We start from the raw sequence: 22,904 nt of genomic DNA, 5'->3' as shown, positions 1-22,904 counted from the left end.
TTTAATGCTTTTAAGAAAATTACTCTGTAGCCTTGTGTAACACAACATTGAGGAGGGGGGAAAAAAAAATAAAAGAAAAAAATCCTGCAGCTTACTGTTTTCCTTTCAGGAAAGGAAGGCATTTCACAAACCTGGTAGCAGCCTAAACACTTTTACAGACTGGGTGAGGGGGTGGAGGTATGAAGTAGATACACAGGCTATTTCATCAGCCTTGCTGTCCTGATTTCAGAACAGTGCTCAGGAGATCACAGCAGGGCGTCCTATGTTGCTCTCTGCAGAAAGGCTGAAGCTGCTGTTGTGAAGATTTTGAAGGCCGAAATGTCAAATAATTTTCCTTAAGTACCCCGAGACACAATCTTCAGTCTTCAAAAGGAAAGCAGAGGATTTTCCAGGCAATTGTACAGCTCCCCTCTCATTGCTAAATTCAACTCTAAACTAACATAAAGCACTACAGGAACATACTTCCAAGCCGTGTAAAACATCCCATTGACAATGCAAGGACTGATCCATCGAGAGGCACAACTCTCTTTCCACACTGGAAGGAAAAACAGCTTTCACTTCTGATTTTCCAGCACATTAGTAATAGTTAAGAGGGGCTTACTTAGGCTTTCTTTGAATTAAGTACATTTCCTTTTACAGTTTACAGTTACGTACCTGGGTTCATTTTTATTTACATATAGCTGGAGATAAGATACATAATTTTTTCAATATGATTATAAATGCTTTAAAGCAGGGAACAGATCCTGCTGGGTATCTTCAAGCAGTAACAAAACTCAGAACCTATGTAATCCCCTTTGAAATACTGGTTTCTCCTTACATACAGAAATGGTGTTCTGTGCTGCTGAGTTACTGTGCTTCTTGTGTACTGGTGTGCATTGAATTTATCACGGTAGCTAGGAAAGCCTTACTGTAAAAACCTGTTTTTCCTTAAAAAAACCCAACCCTTTATTCATAGTCCTCATAGTTGTGGTAACCACTTTGAAAATATGAACCAGACAGTGCAAAAATATGAACCAGACAGTGCAAAAAACTTCTGGTGCAAAAAGACCTCTTGAAACAATAGCACTAAGAGGTATGAAATACTGCTTACTTCTTAAGGGAGTGTTAATTCTTAACTCCTAAGGACAAGTTCGAGGGAAAAAAATTAAACGTACCACCAAAATAAAAACATACAAAAGAGAAAGTGTCTTAGAAGCCATAGTAGTCATGGTTGCTATTCAAAGCAAGTGGTAACTGTAAACTCACTTTCTACTGACAGCTACTATTCTAAATTTCCAAGTTGATGCTGGCCACTCAGGTACCTCTCTTCTAATGGATAAATCAAATAACTTAGCAACAGGATTTTCAGATAATCTTTTTCTGGTTTTTGAAAGTTTACCTGCACTGCAGGATCCCCCAGGAATGCATTCAGTTTCTTCTAAAAGGCCAGCCACACGTTTCAAGCAGCATTTAAATCCCAGGTAATGTGCAATCCACAGGCTGCAGACAGCCCTTCGTCAAGAGGAATGATGTGGAAAATGGGACCTATTTTGTTCTGCTTTATTGAAACCAGAGACATCCCCAAATCAGAGGTATTTAAAACATTTATTGGCGTTAATCGTTGTAGGTTAAATAAAACACAAAAACTACATTTTAGGGCAAAAAATATTATTAGGTATGATACAATTAATATGTAAAACAGAAGGTAAAGTATTAACAGATTGCAGCATCCCATATATGAAGCGAGTGGGTCCAGCCCAGTCAAAGCCCTTATATAAACAAAACAGAGGAAGAGTACTTAGCAGGTGATTTTAAACTTACAATTTATCACTGACTCTCGTTTAAATAATTAAGGGTAGGATAGTAAAATATATCATCACCATACTGAAAAGGTCTGATTATAGTCAGAGTGCTCCCATGTCTATCTAGTCACACTTATCACCACGTGCCATGAAGGATTAGTGAAGACAAGGGATGACAGGTAACTTCTCTAGGTATTGATACAAACCCATGTCACACTGTAGCACTTCAGGTAGACCTGCTGTACCACGAACAAAAATAATCAATTTTTTTTCTTTTCTTTTTTTTTTTTTTTGAGAGTAACTTTATTACTTCCGAGTCCCAATTCTTGGATAATAATGGCCTTTTTTAGATTTCTCGGTCTGCAAGACAGACTTTTTCTATCATATGCCATTTTCATGCATAAGAATGGCAAGTCAACAATTGTACCTATGTGTATCTCCATCTTCTTGCTACCTTTGATCCGTAACTTTAAGTTCATAAAGGTGAAATGACCGTTAACAAAAAAATGTACTTACAGAATACAATGTGCAGTATATGAGAACCAGACATAGTGAAAAAAACACTACATGTCAGCATAACAATATAAAACTGTACTTATATACACACACATATGCAGAGCATATATGAAAACTAGTTCCTTCGGAATCTTGTTTTTAAACTAGTTCATGACAAGCCAGAAAAGCAAGTCACCCACCACTGGACAGTCACAGTCTTGAGTCACGGTGCAAACAAGCTCCACCAAACATCCTTGGCACTGCAGCCTGTGCTTCAGTCCTACTGCCAGCTCTCTTGAGAAAACCAATCTTGGACAAATCCAGCAGCAGCTGGCCCAACCGAGAACTGCAGCGTTACTATTATTATTCTTATTATTGGAGCAGATCAGCTACAGAGTCAGGTGCTCCTGTACAGTAATTTAGCTTTTCACCAGCCATTAACTACTAAGAGGAATTCCAGTTGCTGCTGAAACTTTTGACTCTGAGTTTGGGGTTTTTTTGTATGTCATTCTTCTGACTGTTTATGAAGGGTGGTGGTACTTTCCAAGCAACACAGGCAACAAAAGGAAGCAGAAATCATGAATTTTACATTTGAAAATCACAATTTTTAAAACAAACCGTTCCCCTATTTGAAGAGGCAGGTTAAAGCTGCAGTTTAGCTTTGACAAACAGCAGAGAGGCAACATCATCGTCGAAGGCGAGCCCTGTCTCCAAAAAAACCATGAGCTGCTCTGCACAGCGCAGTAGCCTCTTATTTTTTCACCTGTGACTTCAGAGTTCCTTACTGAAGCTCACCGTAACCCAAATCTCAAGAACTTATACAATCAGAATCCTTATTCATTTAAATCTTTTTCTTGACTAAAAGCAGAATAAGGTGGTTTAGATTTGGCCCACCAAATGCAAAAATATCTTTGAGCCTATTTAGCCAGCATTTGAATTTTAAAATCTGCCAGAGATCCACTGCAACAACTTCCAATTTTAAACTACTTTAACATATAAACCTGTTCTCATTCACATACAGCTCAATAGCAGCTCTGAGAGCTGGTTGTTCAAGACAACATCTACTCCATACAGATCAGCACCAACTGCCAGTTCTCGCATAAATTAGAGTAGACAAGGTACTCACAGAATTGTCTTACAAAACTTCCAGACATCTCAAGTAGGGTTTGACGAGTTTCGAGATGTCACGTTAAAAAAAAAAAAGAAATATGCCACGAAGATTCATGAAAGCTTAAAAATCAGTTATGCATAACTACTATATGTTGAACTAAAATTCATGACACCTTTAAAAACATGGGTTCGAACTCACCTTGTTTTCTTGGTAACAGGTCTAGCCTTTTACTGGGTTTTATTTAGGAAGAACCAGATCTCTTGCAGCATTGGATTATAGATCCCATAAATTATACGAATTTGTGATGTTGATAAGTTTGATATTTCTTTAGCGCTGAAGGCCAGGTTAACGTCTCCCTCCAGAGCCAGTTGAAAGAGCCAGGCACCCATGGCAGACTTGCTTGTACTAGGATGGGATGAAACGTTCCCTAAAGGAGCCTGCCTCCCTCCCCAGCTATCAACAATGGTGGTTGCTGAATTTTCACTTAAACCCTGCGTTATCTGTCAAATAGTTGCTGCACTGAAGCAGCGACGTGGATCATATATCAGCACAGGTGACAACTGAAAGTTTACTTGAAATATCCTTTCTCATGGTAGCTGTCTGAGTCTGTGTATTATCCAAGGGCATATTTTCAAGTATGAGTGCTTCCAAAGGAGTCTAAAATATCTGAGAAATGGATTCTATGTGAAAAAACAATGCAGCTTAGATTCTTAGATAAAATCCGGTGGAACATTTCCCACCTATAACTACTTCAAGCCCTCTGAAGACAAAGAAACGTACCTGTTGATATCATCTGGCTCTGTTTCAAGCCCTAATAATTAGTGCCATTTTATCAAAGCCATCTCACAACCAAGCAATGAGGTCTGGTTTTTATGTATAAACACAGAAACCCAGCTCTAGCCTGCCTGTTCATGATTTATGGTGGAAAGCTGTTTTTCCCTTTTGTTTGCTTTTCCTAAGTCCTCCAACAAATGTGCAGTGAGGTTAATTTTCCTCATAAGAGAACAAATTAATGTTGTGGAATGCAGGCTGGGCTTTGGTTTTGAAGCCTGCATTCTTACCCCAGTTCCGATTTCCAATTAAATTGATGAAGACAAATTCGTATTTTATCATCTCAGTCACACACATTCATAAAAGATGGAAGTGGAGAACGCATACAGTTCTACATTATCTCTAGTTCATAACCACCTATTGGATTTTTTTTTAATACTGTATTTTCAAGTGCATCAAGCTTCAAACGTATCATGCAGCAGGTCTTCCATACTGCATCCCCACTTAGGTGAGAAGACTACTCCACAAATTCACAGAATTGCATTTATAAAGAAACACTCTGGTTTGTTTTATTAGATTCCAGCCTTTAACCCCAAATTCTCTCTTAAGCTGTTTTTGTACAGAAATATCGTTCTTCCGACTTGAAGGCTTCTTGGAGCACTGCAGTGAGACCACAAAGGAGTGGGGCAGTGTGGCACTCTCTTTTAGAAACCAGGGAAGTGACATCTTTGAGCAGAGACGGCTATGGTCTGGGGCACTGATTTGGAGGAAACCTGGTAAGTAGTGGAGATAAAGCTGGCATTTATGGGTTTTTTTTTACAATTTCAGTAATTAATGAAGCCTACGCCCTGGAAAGGGAACCAATCCAGGCAAAGCACAGTGGCTGCGTCTTCACTTCTTTCCGGAGCAGACTGGGAACTGCATGGGGTCCAGCAGTCTCCTTCATGACAATTCCTTCTTTCACATACACAGCACCTCCTGACACAGGTTTTGACTTCCAGCCTGTAAAAATTGCTCTCGCTCATCCTTTGGATCCATTTTTTTTTTCTAGTTAGCAAATTCAGTCCATTTCTTGCTGATGTTTACTGCAAGTATGAGATGAAGCTACAGACTTAGAAAAATACAGAAGCAGAGTCCAGGTAGAAAGATGGCAGAGAAACTGTAAGCCAAAATTCAGGTTCTATGGGGTTTTTTTCACCCTATTATTACAGAGAAAACTCTAAAAACATGGCAAGTCCACTTTGCAATGTAAGAAGAGAAGTTTTTGCAGCAAATCTAAAATTTTATATATAAAAGGATCTTTTTATTAAAAAAAACCAGTCATTGGCTTAAACAGAGAATCAGAGTACTTTGACATTGTAATTTTGACAGGATATTAGAGAGGATTTTCCAACTCAGTTTTGCAAAATCCCTTTGAAGTAAAGCTTTCTGCTTCTGGTCCTTGCATTATTGCTCATGGGAAGTATTGAAATTACTGCTTTCAAGATAAGGAGCCACATCGCTGAGACCATGAAGTCCTTTCTCAGTGAAAAAAAAGCAAATGGTGCTGTTTTTCAAGTAAATTTAAAAAGATCAAGTTGGGTCAGCAGCACCGCCTACCCGTCTGTGAAGTCTGCTTTCCAAGTTTGATTGCTCCATTGTTACCATTTTCATGAGGATCTAAGGGTGGAATTTGCCGACCTGAAACACAGGAAGAGACAGTGAATTCAATTTTCCTGATGTAGTAACAACACGTGCAGATAGCAGTTAGGATGAGTTAGGTTGCATAAGAATTACATCTGTGAAACTTCACCAGAAAACGACTGTCTCCTGTGTACCTTGAATCTTTTTCCTTGCATCCTGCTTATGAAAGAAGATTTTCACATTTAAAAAAATACATGAAATATGGCTATTGAGAACGCATGAAGTACAGTGAAATTACGTTATCTATGCATATAAAAAAAATAGTTATCTCACTGAGCACCTTACAACTAAGAAAGAGAAAATTCTTGGCTTTCTGCTAATTCTACTTAAATGTGAATGGTGCTAGTTTAATAAGATCTTGCCTGTCCTAAACCTGCATGGCATTTAGTCCTTGTACACTAGAGTTTTACAGAGCACTGTAACTAAACACACGCTGCCTATACTTGAAAAAGAAAAAAAAAAAAAATCTGTTCTTTTCATTGAATGCCTCCCTCCTTTGAGGGGTGCCCATGTCTTTTCAGTTGACAGCTTTGATTACTTAACAACACCCCACCCCCCAACCTCTCCTGACTTTTTAATCATCTTATGAGGTGATTATTTTAAGTGCTTGAAAGAATTTCAGCCATCACAGGAGAGCTAGAGATCTCTCCCGGGGCAGAAGGCACTGCTCCAACTCCCTCCCCTGTGTGCCCTTTTCATACTGCTGCATCTTTTGTCTAACTGGCTTCCTACTCATGGACAACATACAATGTGCTTAATAATTAGAATTATAAATGGAAAAACAAGATCCTTCCAGGTCCAATCTATCCTCTGTCTCTGGTGGGGGCCTGGTTTTTACATTAAACTCGTTGAGTGATCTCTCCATCAGTATCTTGGAGAGCTTACAGTCATGGTAACATATTTTCTCATTACCTTGTGGATTTGCTGGAAATTTTTTCTGAAGTTGAATCTACTTTCTATTAATTACTCCTGGTTTTACTATTACTCATGATAAATAACAACAGTTAAAATATTTAACATTTCTTTGTTATATGCCACTTTCAGAGAGCATAAAGTTCCTCTGAACAGCTTATCATAATCCAGGTGGATTTTACAGTTTAGATTTCCCTATCCTTTGCTGCATTTATTCACAGCTCTCTCTTGCCAAATGTTCTATGAATTATGTGCCTATGTTGAAGCCCGAGCCCTACAAATTACTTGGGGGGGGGGGCTGGTTGTGGGAGAGTGAGTTAAAAGCATTCAGGTAAAATCCAATCCCAATGAAATCAGACAGCAAAATTTCATCTGTAAAACTTGTCCCTAAATTACCTTTGGTCAAGCCCATGAAAATTTCACCTCTCTTATTCGGTCAGTTCTGAATAGGTATGTTATGCAACGAAAGTTGCATGACTTTTGAAACAGATAATCTTGGGTGTTTGTACAGCTGAATGAGAGGGGAAAAATTCCTCACATTACTAAGCTAAAGATACTGTATTTGGTCCAACAGAGTGAGAAACAGGTATCTTGAGGGCTGAGGCATGCATAAGCACTGACATTACAATGCTGCACTCTATTTACGTCACTGAAACATCAGCTTCACACCCTGCTTACATTATGTTTGGACTTCATGTTTGCAAGTGCCCTTCCAAAGTAAAATAAAAAGCATAATGGGTGGTTATAGACCCAGTTGTTACATGCATTAGTTCTGTTGGCTTTGCTTGGAGATAAAGAGAATCCACTAATTCTTAAAACTCTAGAGAATATGAAGAACATAATATCCATGAGAGGCTTTCCAAGAAGGTAACGCTGTTGTTGTAGAGACCTGGAGAGAACTTCTGCATTAGGTACCTACTGTTTCCAAAGCACTTCCAACTCAGTCCCAGCTAAAACAAAACGCTGTCAATCTGACTCAGAGCACAATGCAGCTAAAAAAGCTGGAATCTGCAGACATGGCTTCCATTACATACCATTAAGCAAATACTTGCTAAACATTTGGTTCTTCTAACAGTAAGTTTGGAAGAAGAGAGCTTGTAAACTAGCATAACTTTCATTTTGCAAGTCCTCCTATTTGTTTTTCATTCAGTGTTTCATATTTCTTGTGAGTTTCAGGTCTTTTCTACACTACTCTCGAGGTGTACGCAAAGAAGCAGGCAAGCTTATCTTTGGAGCAAAAACAGGGCAGGCTTCAAGGGCAGCAAGCACTTTGTCCAGTTCAGACCAGGACACGATATATGTCGTTCAGAATCACCTTGATTTATTTCATTTCTCCAAACGATAAAAACCACACAGATAACAACTACAAATAATAAGGAGAAAAAACCCTCTAGACATAATATTTGCTGATTAGTTATTCTGGCCTTTGAACTTAAGTACTGTTTGTCATTAACTAGCCATGTCTTCTGCTGCTTGGATATCCCCCCCTGGAATTCAATACAAGGAAATAAAGCTTTAAACAGTCTAAAAGTTTTTCAAGGTTGAGAATATTTTTTTTAAGTAGGCGAGTTTTCTCTCACTTATTATTTCTCTTATTTCCATATTTATTAAACCATCAAGTTAAATCATTTTAGTTTTAGTAACACGACTTATCCCTGCCCAAGCATCTTTTACCATCTGATGTGCAGTTGACAGGAGTAATTTTCTTGGAGCATAAAACTCAGTCTAACACCTGAGAACCAGCTCCGCAGCAAATGATACAGTGATTTTTCACCAAGGGTCAGGGGAAGTGGAAAAAAATAATCAGTCAGAAATCTGTTTGACCGATTGTCTCTCCCTGGGCCCCCTTGACAGCTAGTCTCACAGCAGACGCTGTAACAGAGAAAGGTTTGAGCAGCAGAACACTAAGGATGAGCAGCGAAATGCTGAGTCTGCATCTGCGCTTCCTGCTTCTAACCCAGCGCAAGCACTACTGCTACCTAAAAGCACTGTGATCATCGCATCTTGTCATTCAGCTCTTGATAAATATAGCATTGATATTGCTGACACCAACTGAAATATAGCTGGCACGGAGTCAGGATCAACAGAGGTCATAAACTGAATTCATTTTAGAAAGTATATACTCATTTAAAATGCGTATCTCACTAGCATACACAGTCTCTGTTCCAGAGCAATAAAAAATACCCCTATATTAGATAACCTACAGCATTGTTAATTTACGCTTTCATGCAGTTGATGTCAGAAAGGAGCAGTAGTGCCCTGACATCCAGCCCAGCAATCCTCCTGCTGAAGAAAGAAATAAATTAAGACAATTCCTCTTCAAACTGATGACTGCTCTGTTAAGACAGAGTCCGCTCAAAAGGCCCATGAGAGATTGAGATCTTCTGTTGCTTAACTTAAAGACTAGAAACTAGACCACAAGTAGAGTCTTTTCTGCATTTTGCAGAGCAGGACACAACTAGCCAGCTTGCCAAAGACCACCAACAGCACGTCTTAGGATTCCAGATGAAAAGGTCAATCGCACAGATAAAAACAGATGCACATACATTTATCGAAGAACTCTGCAGCTGAACTGGTGAAATAAGGAACTTAGGGATATACTGTCACTGAGACACTATAAAAGTTCCATATGGTTCCCATTGCCGATACTTCTATGGAGTGAGGTCTGCTGACTGCCATTTAAAAATTAGATTTTGCACTTGTATTAATTAAATACCTGATTATATATTTTAGTTCCATTTCGCTAATGTTTAGACCATGTTTCACAGATTTTGTGCAACAAAACTGTTTGTAAACATGCACCTCTACGCATTCCTGCAGAGGTCTTGGTGTCCTCCATGATCTCATTCCAGTAACCCACCATGGTGTGTAAAATAATAAGCATCACAAGAGAGTGCTCAAATGTAGGGTTACAAAAATTGTCATGGTTCTGAAGTGAGCCACCCAGGTTAACAGGTGGGAAGCACTAAATCAATTGCATCTCCTCCTTTCTGGCATGTTTGAGTTGGGCTGAGGCAGTCCAGGATGAAGGTCAGAGTCTTCTCCAATGCCTGGTAGAGTTCCAACTCCTGCTATTGAATCTGAGACTTGTTAATGTAGAGACTAATCAGCACTCTGGGAGTTGTGGTTCTGAGAGTGCCAGAGGCAAAGAGGTTGGGAAATGGGAGGGTGGGACAAGAGGTAAACAAAATAGGAAGGGAGAAAAACGAAAACTGGAGCAGGGAAGCAGGAGAGACAACAGGGACTGGGTGACAGCTCTGCGAGCAGAACTCGAAGGCAGGCAGATGGGGATTGCTCGGCTGCAGCTGGAAGCTGTGATGGATCATCACAGTAAGAAAATCTGCTCTCTTTGTTCCTTTGTGAATGCAATGCTCCAGTTATAAGTTGTGACAGCCATTAGCTCAGATAAATCAGGCTTGGAGTTGGACTTTTTGGTTTTGTTTGGGTTTTTTTAACATTAAACTGGTTTCATTATTGACCTGTACAAGACTGCCTGGAAGGCTGGAAACAGCCTTAAAGTTGAGCGTAAGGAAAAAACCCAACTGGTTACCATGCTGACAAAGGGACAAACACAACAGTGCATTGAACAGATACTCATTCAGTGTGCAGTGGAAAGGAAAACAGATCTGATGTGATCAGCCTGAGCTGGCACACCCAGATGATGAAGTTCAAGTCCAAAAGAAGCACAGTCCTAATATCTAACACAACTATTCACAACAATTCTGCTAAGGGTAAGAGGCAAGACATCATGGTGCTGCACAGCGGCTTTCTGTGCATTTGTCCCGTCTGTTCTCCGTCTGAAAATCGTGTACAACTTGCTTTTTTTTTTAGGGGACTGGAGGAAGGAGAGATTTTTGTTAGTGTAGGATGTGAAATCCATTTCACTTGGCTCCAGAGCAGCAGCCTGACAGCCGCCACAGCATCCTGAGGATGTGACTGCTGTGGCTCACCTGAGAAAAGGCAGACTTCTTCAAGTAGCGGTACAACAGCTATACAATGGCCAGAACCTCCTCTTAAAATTGCTGGCTGTATCACAGCAAGGCAAGCCCCCGCAAAGCATTGCTCTCTATAAACCTGATTAATAAAGCCCAGCCATCCGTGAAGGCATGGCAGAATGAAGCAGGCACATCTTATCCAACAATTTTGGCATTTGCATACAAGACTCCTTGTGCACCTGTAGGACTTATGACAGTCACATGTCTTATCTCCCCAAATCCCTTCATCCTTAGAAACCAGTTTCACTGGTATTTCAGAAGTTCCCCATATGTCTCACATGGTTTATAAAGCTTGGCCCACTAGTCGGTCTCCAGTTTCTCTTTCTCCCCCGTACTTGCAGTGAAGCAGGATTCCCCAACTGACAGAGATGACTGCTGTTTACTTCATGTTGTAAGTTTTCATGCAAGGTAGCACATATTTACAATAAAGGATATTGCACAACTAAACAAAATTAAGTTGCAATTATTTTAATACTTCTAATAGCACGTCTAATAGCATCTCCACACAAGAAAAAAAAAGCTGCCTTTTTTTTTTAAAGCAAAAGCATAGATTGCTGACACTGAAGTTCTTGCTAGGGGAAGCAGCAATACAATTAAATTTTGCCCATTAAATTAAAATCTACAGAAAAAAAAACCCAACACACCAGGATTTAAATCTTACACGCATCAAAGTAAACAACAGAATTCCTAATGACTTTAATTACTAAGAGATCCAACCTCGATTTGAGGTCCTGCTGTAATTAACTTTGAGCTGTTTTGGTTTATTAACTAGTTTATGTTGAAGAGCTCTCCTATGGCTGGAGAGAAATCCAGGACCTCACAAGTTTAAGAGTAGTCCAAAGGCCAGTAAGTTTTGCTTCATTTATTAAAATTTGAAAGCAAGAGGAGAACTAATCCTAGAAATATGGGGAGCATAAACCGTAAAGAATATAATCTCGAATACAAAGTTAGTGCAATGTTTTTTCCTTTCACAGTAGGTGAACACCCCCTACAAAAATTCAGTTATGAGCTTGGGCTGCCTTAAAAATGGCATGCATGAATTGCTTTGCAACATAAATGTACTTTCTTTTCTTAAAATATCTTTCACAGACCTCTTCACTGGAGTTCACAGGTATCCACACATCAGCAGACAACAGGATGAAAAACACCAAACTCGTCTTCCACAAAGCTCAAAAATTGTCCATCTGCAATTCCACCCATCCAAGTCCATTTGAGCCAGTGCAAACATCAAATGTCTGCTGGAAAGGATCCCTCCCCCTTCCAGAGACAGACATTTCACACATTCCTCTCCAGTTTGTCCAGTATACAGCTGGTTAAACTGTGAACTCTAGAGGCTGGGTTTGGTTTTTTTTTTTTCATTTCCCAGTATTTCTAGGAAACAAGTATTTGGGTTACATTAAATATTCAATGTACAAGCTGCTGGCAAGGCATCAGAAAATCAATAGCTTCATACATTTATAACTGAGCATTTACCACATGAAAGGTTTTATACTGAGACAGAAACTCTGTGCTTTAATTAGGAAGCCTCATCTAGGAAGAACATCCTTAGCTGGATTTTTAAACATCAGCCTGTCTCTCCTTCTCGTAGTACTAGCATCAGTAAGACGAAGCGTGCTAACAACTCTTTACACACTTTCCATAGAGTGATTCTGATAATCGCATTCCTCACTTCCCTCTCACCCTCGACAGAAAATGCTGAAATGCTTCAATCTCCCCCCCTTTGGTAGCACACCAATCTCCAACATTTGTTAGACTTCAAAAAAAAAACAAAACCAAAACCAACCCAATGCATGCCCATCATTTATTTTTTTGTTTAAGCACAAGTTTATTTCTGTTTCACTTGGCTAGGTATTCTTCAGCGGCTTACTTGTCCCACTGCCTGTTTACCCTTGAACCTACTGGTGCAGACTGGTATTAACCTGGGAGGTACAGTCTCGGCTCTATCATTTAAAGAGGGTGGCTTTTATGTAATCTTCTCTCTCCTGTCTGGGGCACCTTCACGCCAACGTAACAGGCAATACACACGCTGAAGAGAAATAGCTGGGCGTGTACTAGATTTGAATAAGGTAACTACAGCTTATTTGAGTTGTTAAATGAACTCGTGCTTGAAAATTGCAAGGGTGTGATTGCTACTAAATGACAGTACGCTTGGGGCAGCTTGTTTAGTCATTGAAAAGCAGTCAGTTTTAATGGGGGAGATGTTCTCCCAGGTACAAGCAGTGGTCAGTGGACTAAAGCCCCGCAACCAAGAAGGCGCAATACAGAACTGGTATGATCCCCTGCACAGGCCCAACTTTATATTGTATTATACTGCTATCGTATAATACATTCCTGGCATATTTGCTGTTGCTGAAGTATAAACCAGCGACAAGGAGCTGCTGTGCCTATGATTTTTCTAAGGCTGGGAATAAAAAGTTAATAACATTTGATCCTACAGACACTCAGCTATTAAAAAAGAACTACTGAACACATGAAAAACCACTATAATCTTAAGCCCTTTTTATGTCAAAAACGCTTTCAAGAAAGACATTGGGAAAAATTTAGCCCAAGTGGGGAATATACAACTGTGCTAAAAATATGCTTTTCTTGTTTACAGAGAAATAAAACAGCCACATGATGTTTCACAATCACAGCAAGCCTTCAGTCAGGTGCTGCTAAATGTAACCAGGGTAAGCGTAGTGGCTTGCCATCTGAAATCACAGGGGTACAACAGCCAGCCAGGAGCTGCATCCCACTACGCAGCTCAGTGAAAACTCTCCAGCGCAGAGAGCACCAACTTTGCTGGCTCCTGTGCTCAGTCTGCCTCCTCAGCCTTATTCGCCCGAGTACACTGGCTGCAGAATCCCTTTCCTGCCAGATTTGCCCCATCTTCAAAAAAACCAGAAACTGTTACTGGTTCTAGTCTTTCACATCTTGTATTTTCTTGAGAAGGATTAAGAACAATTGATTTGTGTCGAGACTGTGTTATTAAGACATCCCTCAAAGCAGTCAAATCCTCAAATCCTGAGAGAAACTTATTTTAAAAAAAATCTTTCAAAAATAGTGTAATATAATAACCTTAGAAATGAAGTGATCTGTCTATAATCTCTATAATTTTTCCAAGATTTATCTGGCTGTCAGCAAAACATCCCAGTTCCCCTTTTATTTTCTGCCTTCTTTGTATCATTATGTTGAGTAATTTTTTCCCATTACACTATTTCACTCCATTCACAATATTTTCCCTGGAAAGGAGACAGTTGTTACGCACCTTACGAAGGAAAAATGATTATGTTAAAACACCCCTGGGAAATGAAAAGGATAAGCAAGAAGGAGGTAAATTTTTTGGCTAAATTAAAATGTAGTCTACCCTTTCTGTTTGGGGTATCCATTTCAAGAAAGTTTTTAATGGAGAAATTCTCCACACATGTTGGAATATCCTTCCAAATCCAGGCTGTAAAGTAGGCAACACATACAGTCTACCTACAAGATCCAAGGTCAACAGAAGTTGCTGTCTCCCTGTTCAGAGGCTGGGGAGCTGCACCATGCCCTTCTACAGCAGCACAAAGAGAAGGGCACGAACTCTCGGGCAGCGCGAAAGCAAAACTAAAGCTGCAGCATGACTTCTAGGGCACCACACAAATAAAATTAGTCAACAGGGTAGGAGACATGGCCACAGAGGGACTTCCTGCCCTGAAAAGGCAGAAATGCTGCCGTACAACTTGGGCACAGACAGACTTTTTTGGAAATTGCACGAAGACTCAAGTGGTGTAAAACATCAGAAAGTTATCCATACCCTCTGCCCAGTCACAATCACACTAATTAATTCTCCTGCTAATTAAGCATTTTTTACTTGGTTTCCACTATATTTCTATAAACATAGACTACCAACTCTCTCCTTTCTCTCTGCTGAGTACTTGATAAGGTCACGAGTACATCCACTGAGATCAAATATTTCTATATATAGAAATAATTGCCTGTGGAATTAAGTGCACTTGCCTGGGTATCTAGTTCATACTAAACTTAATTTAGCTGATTTTCCTTGTCTATTATATCCATTATTAGGGACAGTGTGCGCTGCCAGCTGCAGTGTTGCCTATCAAAGACGGAAACTAATTATCTAATTACGCGGCAAGGATGAGTTCCTCCGTGAGAACATTCACAACCATCAGACGCAGACAATCAAGTAAACTATCACAAGGAAGAACCGGTTCCTCCAGACAGCCATGTTACACACTCCTTTTTTAAAGGAGGTAAAAGAAAGGTAGCGTATTCTAGGAATATCAGTTCTCACGAACCATTTCAAATACATCCCACGCAAGCAAAGCAAACACTTGAACAGGCCCTGTCTCAGGCAAAGTGTGGTAGATAATATGAGCTGATTATGAATATGTGAAATAAAATAAAATGAAGACTTCAGGAAAACAAAATTGAGTTTCTGGACATGCTGTTTCCTAGGCCTCTGCACCCCAAAACAGGATTCAAGGAGAGGAGGAACCACCAGTAGTGGAAGAGGATCAAGTCATGGAGCTCTTAAAAAATCTCAACCCGTACAAGCTTGGGGATGCAGAGGGAGCACGGCAATGTTACTGCAAGGCTGCTCTTTATCATCCCTATCATTTTTGAAAGGTTGTGGAGAATGAGGGAGGTCCCCTATGACTGAAGAAAGGTGAATGCTATATCTGTCTTCAAAAAGAGCAATAACAAGCCATGGATCTACAGGCTGGTTAGGCTCACTCTGCTTCCTGGGAAAACCGTGAAGCAAATCCTCTCAGAAGCTGCTTCTGAGGCACATGAAGGTGAAGAAGGTGACTGGGACCAGTCAGCATGGACTTACCAAGGGTAAACCATGTCAACCAACCTGGTTGCCCTAAAGGATACTGTGACTGGATCTGTGATTTAGGGAGAGCATTGGATGTTGTCTACCTTGACTTTAGCAAGGCTTTCGATACTTTCTCCTACAGCATCCTGGTATATCTAAGTTGCGACGTTATAGTCTAGATAGGCAGACTATTAGCTGTGTGAAAAACTGGCTGCATCATCAGACTCAAAGGCCAGTGGTTAACAGCATGTATCTACCTGTAGGCCAGTTACAAGTGGAGTACCTTGCTTAATACCTTTTATCAGTGGCCTGAAGGAGGAAAAAATATGCAACCACTTCAACCCTCAGATGATACCCAATTCAGAGGTGCATTCAATACCCTTGAGGGCAGGGCTGCTGTTCAGAGGGCCTTAAGCTGGAGGGAGGAATGGGACAACAGGAGCCTTATATGGTTCAGAAAGGACAAATGCCAAGCCCTGCTTGTGGGAAGGAAAAGCCCCTGGCTATGAGACAGGCTGGGGACTGGCTGCCCGGGAAGCAGCTCTGCCAAAAAAGGACCCGAGGGCAGCAAGCTGAGCACGAGCCAGCAGCACACCCTGGCACCAAAGACAGCCAACAGCATCCTAAGTCATACCAACAAGAGCCAAGCCAGTAGATCAGGTGAAGTGGTTATCCCCTTCTAGATACTAACACAAGCTGGGTAATGCATCCAGTTTTGGGCCCCACGATACAAGAAAAATGTTGACAAACTGGTGCAAGCTCAGAGGAGGGCCACCAAGACAGTCAGGGAGCGGGAGCGCTCGCCCTGTGAGGAGAGGCTGAGGAAATGGGGCCTGTTCAGCCTGGGGACGAGATGGCTTTGGGGGACCACAAAGCTGCCTGTCAGTACCTATGGGGAGGGCTGCTAAGGAGACAGAGCCAGCCTCTTTCCTGAGGCGCATCCAGGACAATGAGCAATGGTGGCCATGAATTGAATCAGGAGAGGTTCTGACTTGATACACCGAGGGGGATGCCACTGTGAGGACTATTTAAACACTGGACTCGGCTGCCCAGAGGGATTGTGGAATCTCTGCTTTCAGGCCCAGGCAGACAGTGGCCAGAGCAACCTGGTCTGAAGTCACTATCAAGTCTGCTTTGAGTGGGAAGTTGGACTGAAGGTCTCCTGAGGTCCCTTTCAGCTCACAAGGTCCTTCCCACTTGCAGCCAGAGACCAAAACTGGAACCCCTAGAAGGCAAACTGAACAGGTCATTTTTTCTTCTCCTCATGAGGAATGTCAGTCTCATCTTGTTTAAAAGACCTAGAAAGAAATTTTTTTTTTTAAACAGATTCCACTGCAATGACTATTTTCTACTTATCATAGACCTCCAGGCGCATTTCTCAACATTTAAGTTTTTATCAACATGATGATAAGATCAACAGTATCGCCTCTGCAGCAGGCTTGGTCTGAAACAGAAGATGTGACCCAGGTCAGGATTTATATACAGATTTAGAAGGAACAGGCCTACCCGTTATCTACTATGTTTTGTTCTGGTGTATTCAAAGTCATTCTTAGTTTACATCTGCATAAACAGCAGCCATGCTACTGGCCCAGTGGATTTCTTGATCTCCTTGGGAAAGAAGCTTTTAGACCCGAAACAGACAGCTATTTTCAGAAGACCTCCAAACAATCATAAATAAATAAATAAATAAATAAAGGGAACATTTACTTACTTATTCCTTGAAAGAGTTCTTCAATGTTAACAGCGTTCTTTGCACTGGTTTCAACAACAATTGCACCTATAGATTCTGCATATTCTTTGGCATCCTTCATAGGAACCTCCCTACAAAACAAACAAAAAACAAATAAAAGAAACAAAATTTTCAAAAAATTATTTATTTTTTGGGGGGACGAAACAAAAAAAAAAAAAGACCTCAAACACAGCCTAATCAGAAAAGCATGCTCTTCTTCCCTGCAAAAGTAGTACTATCTTTCTTCTTCTTATAGCATATTGGAACCAGATGACATTTAAGGTTCCTTCCAATCCAAACCATTCTATGATTCTGTGATTTAGATCATCATATTCAAAGTATCAAAATTTCACCAATGACCAATCTGCAGATTTCTTGGACTTGCTGCTGAATCCATGCCTTGGACAAAGGAAGATAATTTAACTGACAGCCCCATTTCTTTGTTTTTTAAACTTGACCCCGCTAAGAAAAGCATTAAAACACTAGAGAAAAGACATACGACTGCTGATCCAGGCAGCAACCACCACCGTCCACACCAAGCATTCAAACAAGATAGGGTATGACTATTGCAGAGGAAAACGATAAGAGCATCGTTATGTCTAAGTGCTTGCAAGCAGCAAGAAAACAAGAGAGATTCTGAAAGAAATATGAAAGCCACTGACTCCGAGCACATTGGCAAGAGCAATCTGGGAGTGCCAGATTCACTGAGGGAAGACCACCATTCTGTGCCATGTCACCAAAGTGACACCATCTTAAAATCACTGGTAGAACATCCTCATTTTGTAGCCAATACTTCATATGCCAAAAGCTGGTAAATGCAGTTTACGACATGCAAAAGACCTCTGCTTCAGACATAAAGCAAGCCCCATGCTGACCTTGTATCTGCTGAGCCAGAGGGAAAACCTGAATGTGCCCATGTCCACTGCTATTCCTGATTTGTGAGTAACAGCTCAGAATCAGAGACTGAATATGCTAACGGGCACCCAAGGTACACTTGATCAGGGGAGCACATGTTGAAACACCAGGCTGCCAGCGCTATTTTTCTTCCAGTTGTTCAATACATCAACTGGTGTGTTTTGTGTGGCTTTAGAGCTGTCTGCTGCACATGCGGAATTTGCACCAACTCCTTCACCCCACAACTCCAATGTACCAATCCAGAGACTCCTAGTACAGTCTTCTCCTAGTATGAGTGCCTTGGACTTTTAACAGAAGGTACCTAGGTGGGAGCACAGCAATGCAATTTCACAATTAGTTTATGGAGGTATGTATTTTAAATGAATCAGATATGCTGCTCATGGGAAACATGCAGAGAGGCAGAATAATTGCCTGATTTATTACAAATGGTTTTCAAAAAATTAGCCTGCAATTCCAGCATCTGGATTCAGAGCTTGTTTCCATTACTTGCTTCTTTGTATTACACGTCTTTTTATTGCAGAAGACACAGGGAAGGCAGCATTCCCCTCACTATTTCTGAAATGGCACCTTGGCTTTTATTATGAAAGGTACCACCCTCTGCAGATGGCCCTGGCAATAAGAAAAATTAAACTTAACTATGTAACATAATATTCAAACAACAGTAAAGGAAGAAATTTGAGAGCACAGGGTTGTGCAATGAAGACTTTCAACTTGCTGTAATTAAGATGAGAAAGCAAACTTCAGGAATCAAGGAAAAAGTAAAACAGGAGCAAGTGACAATAGTCCAAGGAAATGTCACAAAACTTCTTAGCCTTCTCTGATGACATTTCTAAAGGAAGCCTATAAACGTCCACAGCACGTAGGAAATAAACGTTATGCCACCCAGTGCTGTCGACACTGCGAAGGCTGCATACATCGAGTGGAGTTACCATAATCTGGATGTCAACGTTGCTAAGATGCTACCTTGTCAAAAAGGAAAAGCACAAATGCTTGAACCCTAAGCCAAGAGATGAATACACGCAAGATGGGGTGAAGAGGGAAGAAGGCAAGAACCATCAATGGAGTGCTGAGAAAGTGTTATTCCAGGGCTATGGGGAAAGTTAGAGGAATACCTATTCTGAATAGGAATACCTATTATTTCATTTTATCCTTTCCAAATCATTCTATTGATTCAGTCTCCCTTGAGATTTTCTGAATAATTACCGAATAAAGAAATATTCTGGATGCACGGAGGGAAGATCTGAGCACAAAATTCTGCTGCATTCTTTTAACCAAGGATCTGGCAATTTCCAGTGAACACAATTTGTTAAGAAGGTGCATTATTTTTAGGGAAGTAAACACCACTTAGTTGCTGTTATGACTACTGACTTCTATAATGCTCAAAAAATATTTTGGACACTTACAACATTTTAACATTGAAGTCCCAACTCCTGTCTTTGAAACTACTTTTTAATGACCTATCAGAAGGACAGGACACATATCAGAAGGAAAAGTCTATTACTATTACTTAAAAGTATGCCAAACACTCAACAGTACTAGAGTTGACAGTACTATAAAAAAGATGAGGATATATACTAAACAAAATCACCTGTCTACCTGTAGAAATTCCTTCAAAGTAGAGAAGAAATTGACTTCAACAGAGTGCCAAAAACTGCTGATAGCCTACTAACAACACTGAGGAAAGCACCATGATCCCGAGTGTCCCAAATCCATCTTGGCAGCTCAAAACCAAATTTTAGATGCTAAATGAGGAGGGAAACATGGTAAACGATCATGAGAAATAGTGCCAGACTTTTCCCAGAGGAAAAGAATCAGTTCTTATTGCTTCCATTCATTTCCCCTTACATTATCTCCTACAGTCACAGAGATGGTAGAATCAAATCAACTTGGACCTGGTCAGCTTGTCCTCTTTTGCTTCTATTCGTGTTGGTCTTAAAAGCAGCTCTCTCTCTAATACTCAGAAAAACATCTGCCAGAAGTTCTACAAAACCAAAGAGAGATGCCAAAAATGCATACAAACAACAGCTTGCTCCTGTGTGCTCACATCATCTTATTTTTAAATTCTCTGTGCCCAAAGGCATATGTATTTTCTACTTATTGGAAACAATCTGATAAATTGGTGAGACATTTCACCTAAAATCAGTTTTACTGAAGTCAGTCTGAAGACATAAAGCAGCCAGAGAACACACACAGCTGCATGTGTTGCATAAACAATCAGGTTGCTGGAAGAACTGTGAAAACGTATCACATACAATATAGTCTGCTCTCTATTTGTCCACCAAAATCTCTTTAACTGGATATCACTGGATGCCTTTAGAAAGAGAGAAGGCTGGGGGATGCAGAAAGAATAACAGCATGAAAAAAATACTCAAAACTGTTCATAATTGGGGGGGGGGAAGAATAAGTGACATTAGCTCACTGAGGACAATGAGCACTACGCAAATGCCAGAATATTTTGTGCATGGAAGAGCTGTAGTGGCTGAACAGGAGCAAGAAACAGACGATCAGCAGTCAGTAAACAACAGGTAGTGTTGGAGAAGAATGTGGTGGGAAGATGACAGTCACTCTGTGAGGAACCCCAGTATTCTCCCAACACTTCTGTGGTGCAGGTTTTCCTTCATGTCCCCAAGTTAACCTGCCTCCAGTGGAACAGCATTTAAAAGCTTGCTGCCATGGCAAATGCTACCAAAAGCAGGGGGAGGGCTGGTTATGGATTCATTTGCTATAGTGTCATTTGTCACAACCTCCAAACTTATTACCCTTGATTTAATCAGGCAATTGTATTGCTGGGAACACTTAAGTTTAAATTTAAAGTGACTCTCAGGGCAACTGAAAACTCCAGTTTGTGCTAACTGGTTTTTGGGTTTATTTTTTAATTGTCCTTTCCTCTGTTGTTTGTTTTTGGTTTTTTTCTTCCTGCTTCACATTTGGAAAACTTTAGTTTCGTATTATAGGACTCAGCTTCACCATGTTGACAAGCATATCACGACATCAAGTAGGAGATGCCAATATACTATCTGTGTCCCCAGTTCTTAGCCCAACAGAAACCAGGAGTCTTCTAGCATCAGGGCTTGCTCAGGTCTTACAGAAAGCAGTTTTGTGTTGGTTCATGGCTGATGGGGATGGGAGAGGGAACAAAAAAAAACCCAAACAAAACCAAAACAAGACAAACCTAACACAGTTTGGTTTTGAAAGCACTGCATCACTTGTGAGTTCCTATGAGGTCCTAACAGGAAAGCATCAAATATGGCCATTGAGTCTGTACTCGTAGTTGAAGCAAAAAATAACAGAGAGTCATGGCCTGACACAAAGGATCACTACTGTACAGCAGAATGCGCTTCCACTTCCAGAAAGGATAAATGTGAATCCAAACTAGAGCTAGCAAGCAGAAGAGTGACTCTAGCTTCACTCTCATCCCAAATGGCATCATCTCGGCTCTTCTGCAGGAGGGCAGATTCAACCCTCCCCTCTTTTACCCAGGAGATTCTTTGCTTCACACAGGTGACACAAGTTTTACTTGAGGTTTTGCTCCTAAAAACAACAAAAATACACTTTCTACATCCAGTATTATGGGACAGTTTCAGTTGTTGCAAAGCACAAAGTACAAGTTCTCAAAGCTGCTCTGTGAATAACATTATTCTGCCTCAGGCCTACCCTTCTAGCTTTACATTGCTGGTTTTGCTCATCGCTTAATACATTCTGCAGCTTTTAACACGAATGCAAGGAAAAAAAAGAGAATACTCTTCCATTCCCAATGATTCAGCAGCTAAAGGGTGTAGATTGTACAAACCCACAGGAAGGGCAGTAAAAGAGAGGTTAAAAAAAAAAAGTACATAATTCAAGTTGTGCTGCTGCTGGTGAGGTTGTACGCTGTCAGGACCACTGGTGTTAGGAAACTCAATACAGCTGACCAAAATGATATACTATTATAACAACAAAACAAATCGGTTACCTGAAGAAAGGAAACAACATAGTTACTGCAATCAAAGCAGCAACAAAAATTTACGTATTACCTGATATCAGAAAGATCACATTTGTTTCCAGCGATGGCCATTACAATGTTTTCAGGACCATGTTCTTTTAGTTCTTTCACCCATTTCTTCAAAGTATGAAATGAATCCTAAGTCAGAGAAATAACAAATAAGCTAACAGCCTGGTCTCTGTTGATGTATTTGCTTATTTTTCTGAAGTTAGAGGAATACAGCTTTGACAATATTAATGCAATAATGATTTCATAGATCACAAGACCAGAAGGCGGCCACTGTATCTCTGTAATTTGCTTTTCAAACTTTAGGTCATAAGACTTCCTCAAATTAATTCTTGCTTGAACTTGGACTCTTCCCCCTTTGCCCCCCCTCAAAGCAGCACTGAATGTTTTTCTTAAATTTTCCAGTGATGAAGAAACTACCACAGCTCTTTTAAGTTTGGCTAGTAGCTAATTTCCTTCACTTTTAACGTTAGCTTCATTTGTCTAATTTCAGTTTCTGCCTGGTGGCTTACTATCTCAACCACTACCATATTTTTTGATAACATCCAAGAGAGATTTCAGTGACCCCCGTCACCCCGGCATTTCTGAATCTGTGACCTGGTAAACCTCAATCTACTCACTATGAAACCAAAGAGACAGGTGACAATTCACTTGGCTTTTTCCTTCCAAGTACAAAATTCAAACACTTTTTGATGCTACCTACCTTTTAATAGTAAATTTTCTATT

General features: G+C 40.4%; 1 protein-coding gene across 2 annotated transcripts in view; it reads right to left on the bottom strand.

The window, feature by feature from the left end:
* Positions 1 to 1,565: 1,565 nt before the first annotated feature.
* RAB31 (RAB31, member RAS oncogene family) overlaps positions 1,566 to 22,904 on the bottom strand; it is a 64,117-nt gene continuing 42,778 nt past the window's right edge. For both annotated transcript variants that reach the window (XM_087756765.1, XM_087756773.1), the window contains exons 5-7: positions 22,204 to 22,310; positions 17,258 to 17,367; positions 1,566 to 5,838 (exon numbers count right to left, since the gene is read on the bottom strand). In XM_087756765.1, the coding sequence (XP_087612891.1) occupies positions 5,741 to 5,838; positions 17,258 to 17,367; positions 22,204 to 22,310 (315 nt within the window). In that variant the 3' untranslated portion in view covers positions 1,566 to 5,740. The remainder of the gene's footprint in view (positions 5,839 to 17,257; positions 17,368 to 22,203; positions 22,311 to 22,904) is intronic.

Source organism: Nipponia nippon, unplaced genomic scaffold (assembly GCF_047370975.1).
Source record: "Nipponia nippon isolate SJK-2023a ecotype South Korea unplaced genomic scaffold, ASM4737097v1 scaffold_1, whole genome shotgun sequence".
Taxonomy (NCBI): Eukaryota; Metazoa; Chordata; class Aves; order Pelecaniformes; family Threskiornithidae; genus Nipponia; species Nipponia nippon.
The sequence above is the reverse complement of the archived record's forward strand: the minus strand, read 5'-3'. Positions and strand labels throughout refer to the sequence as shown.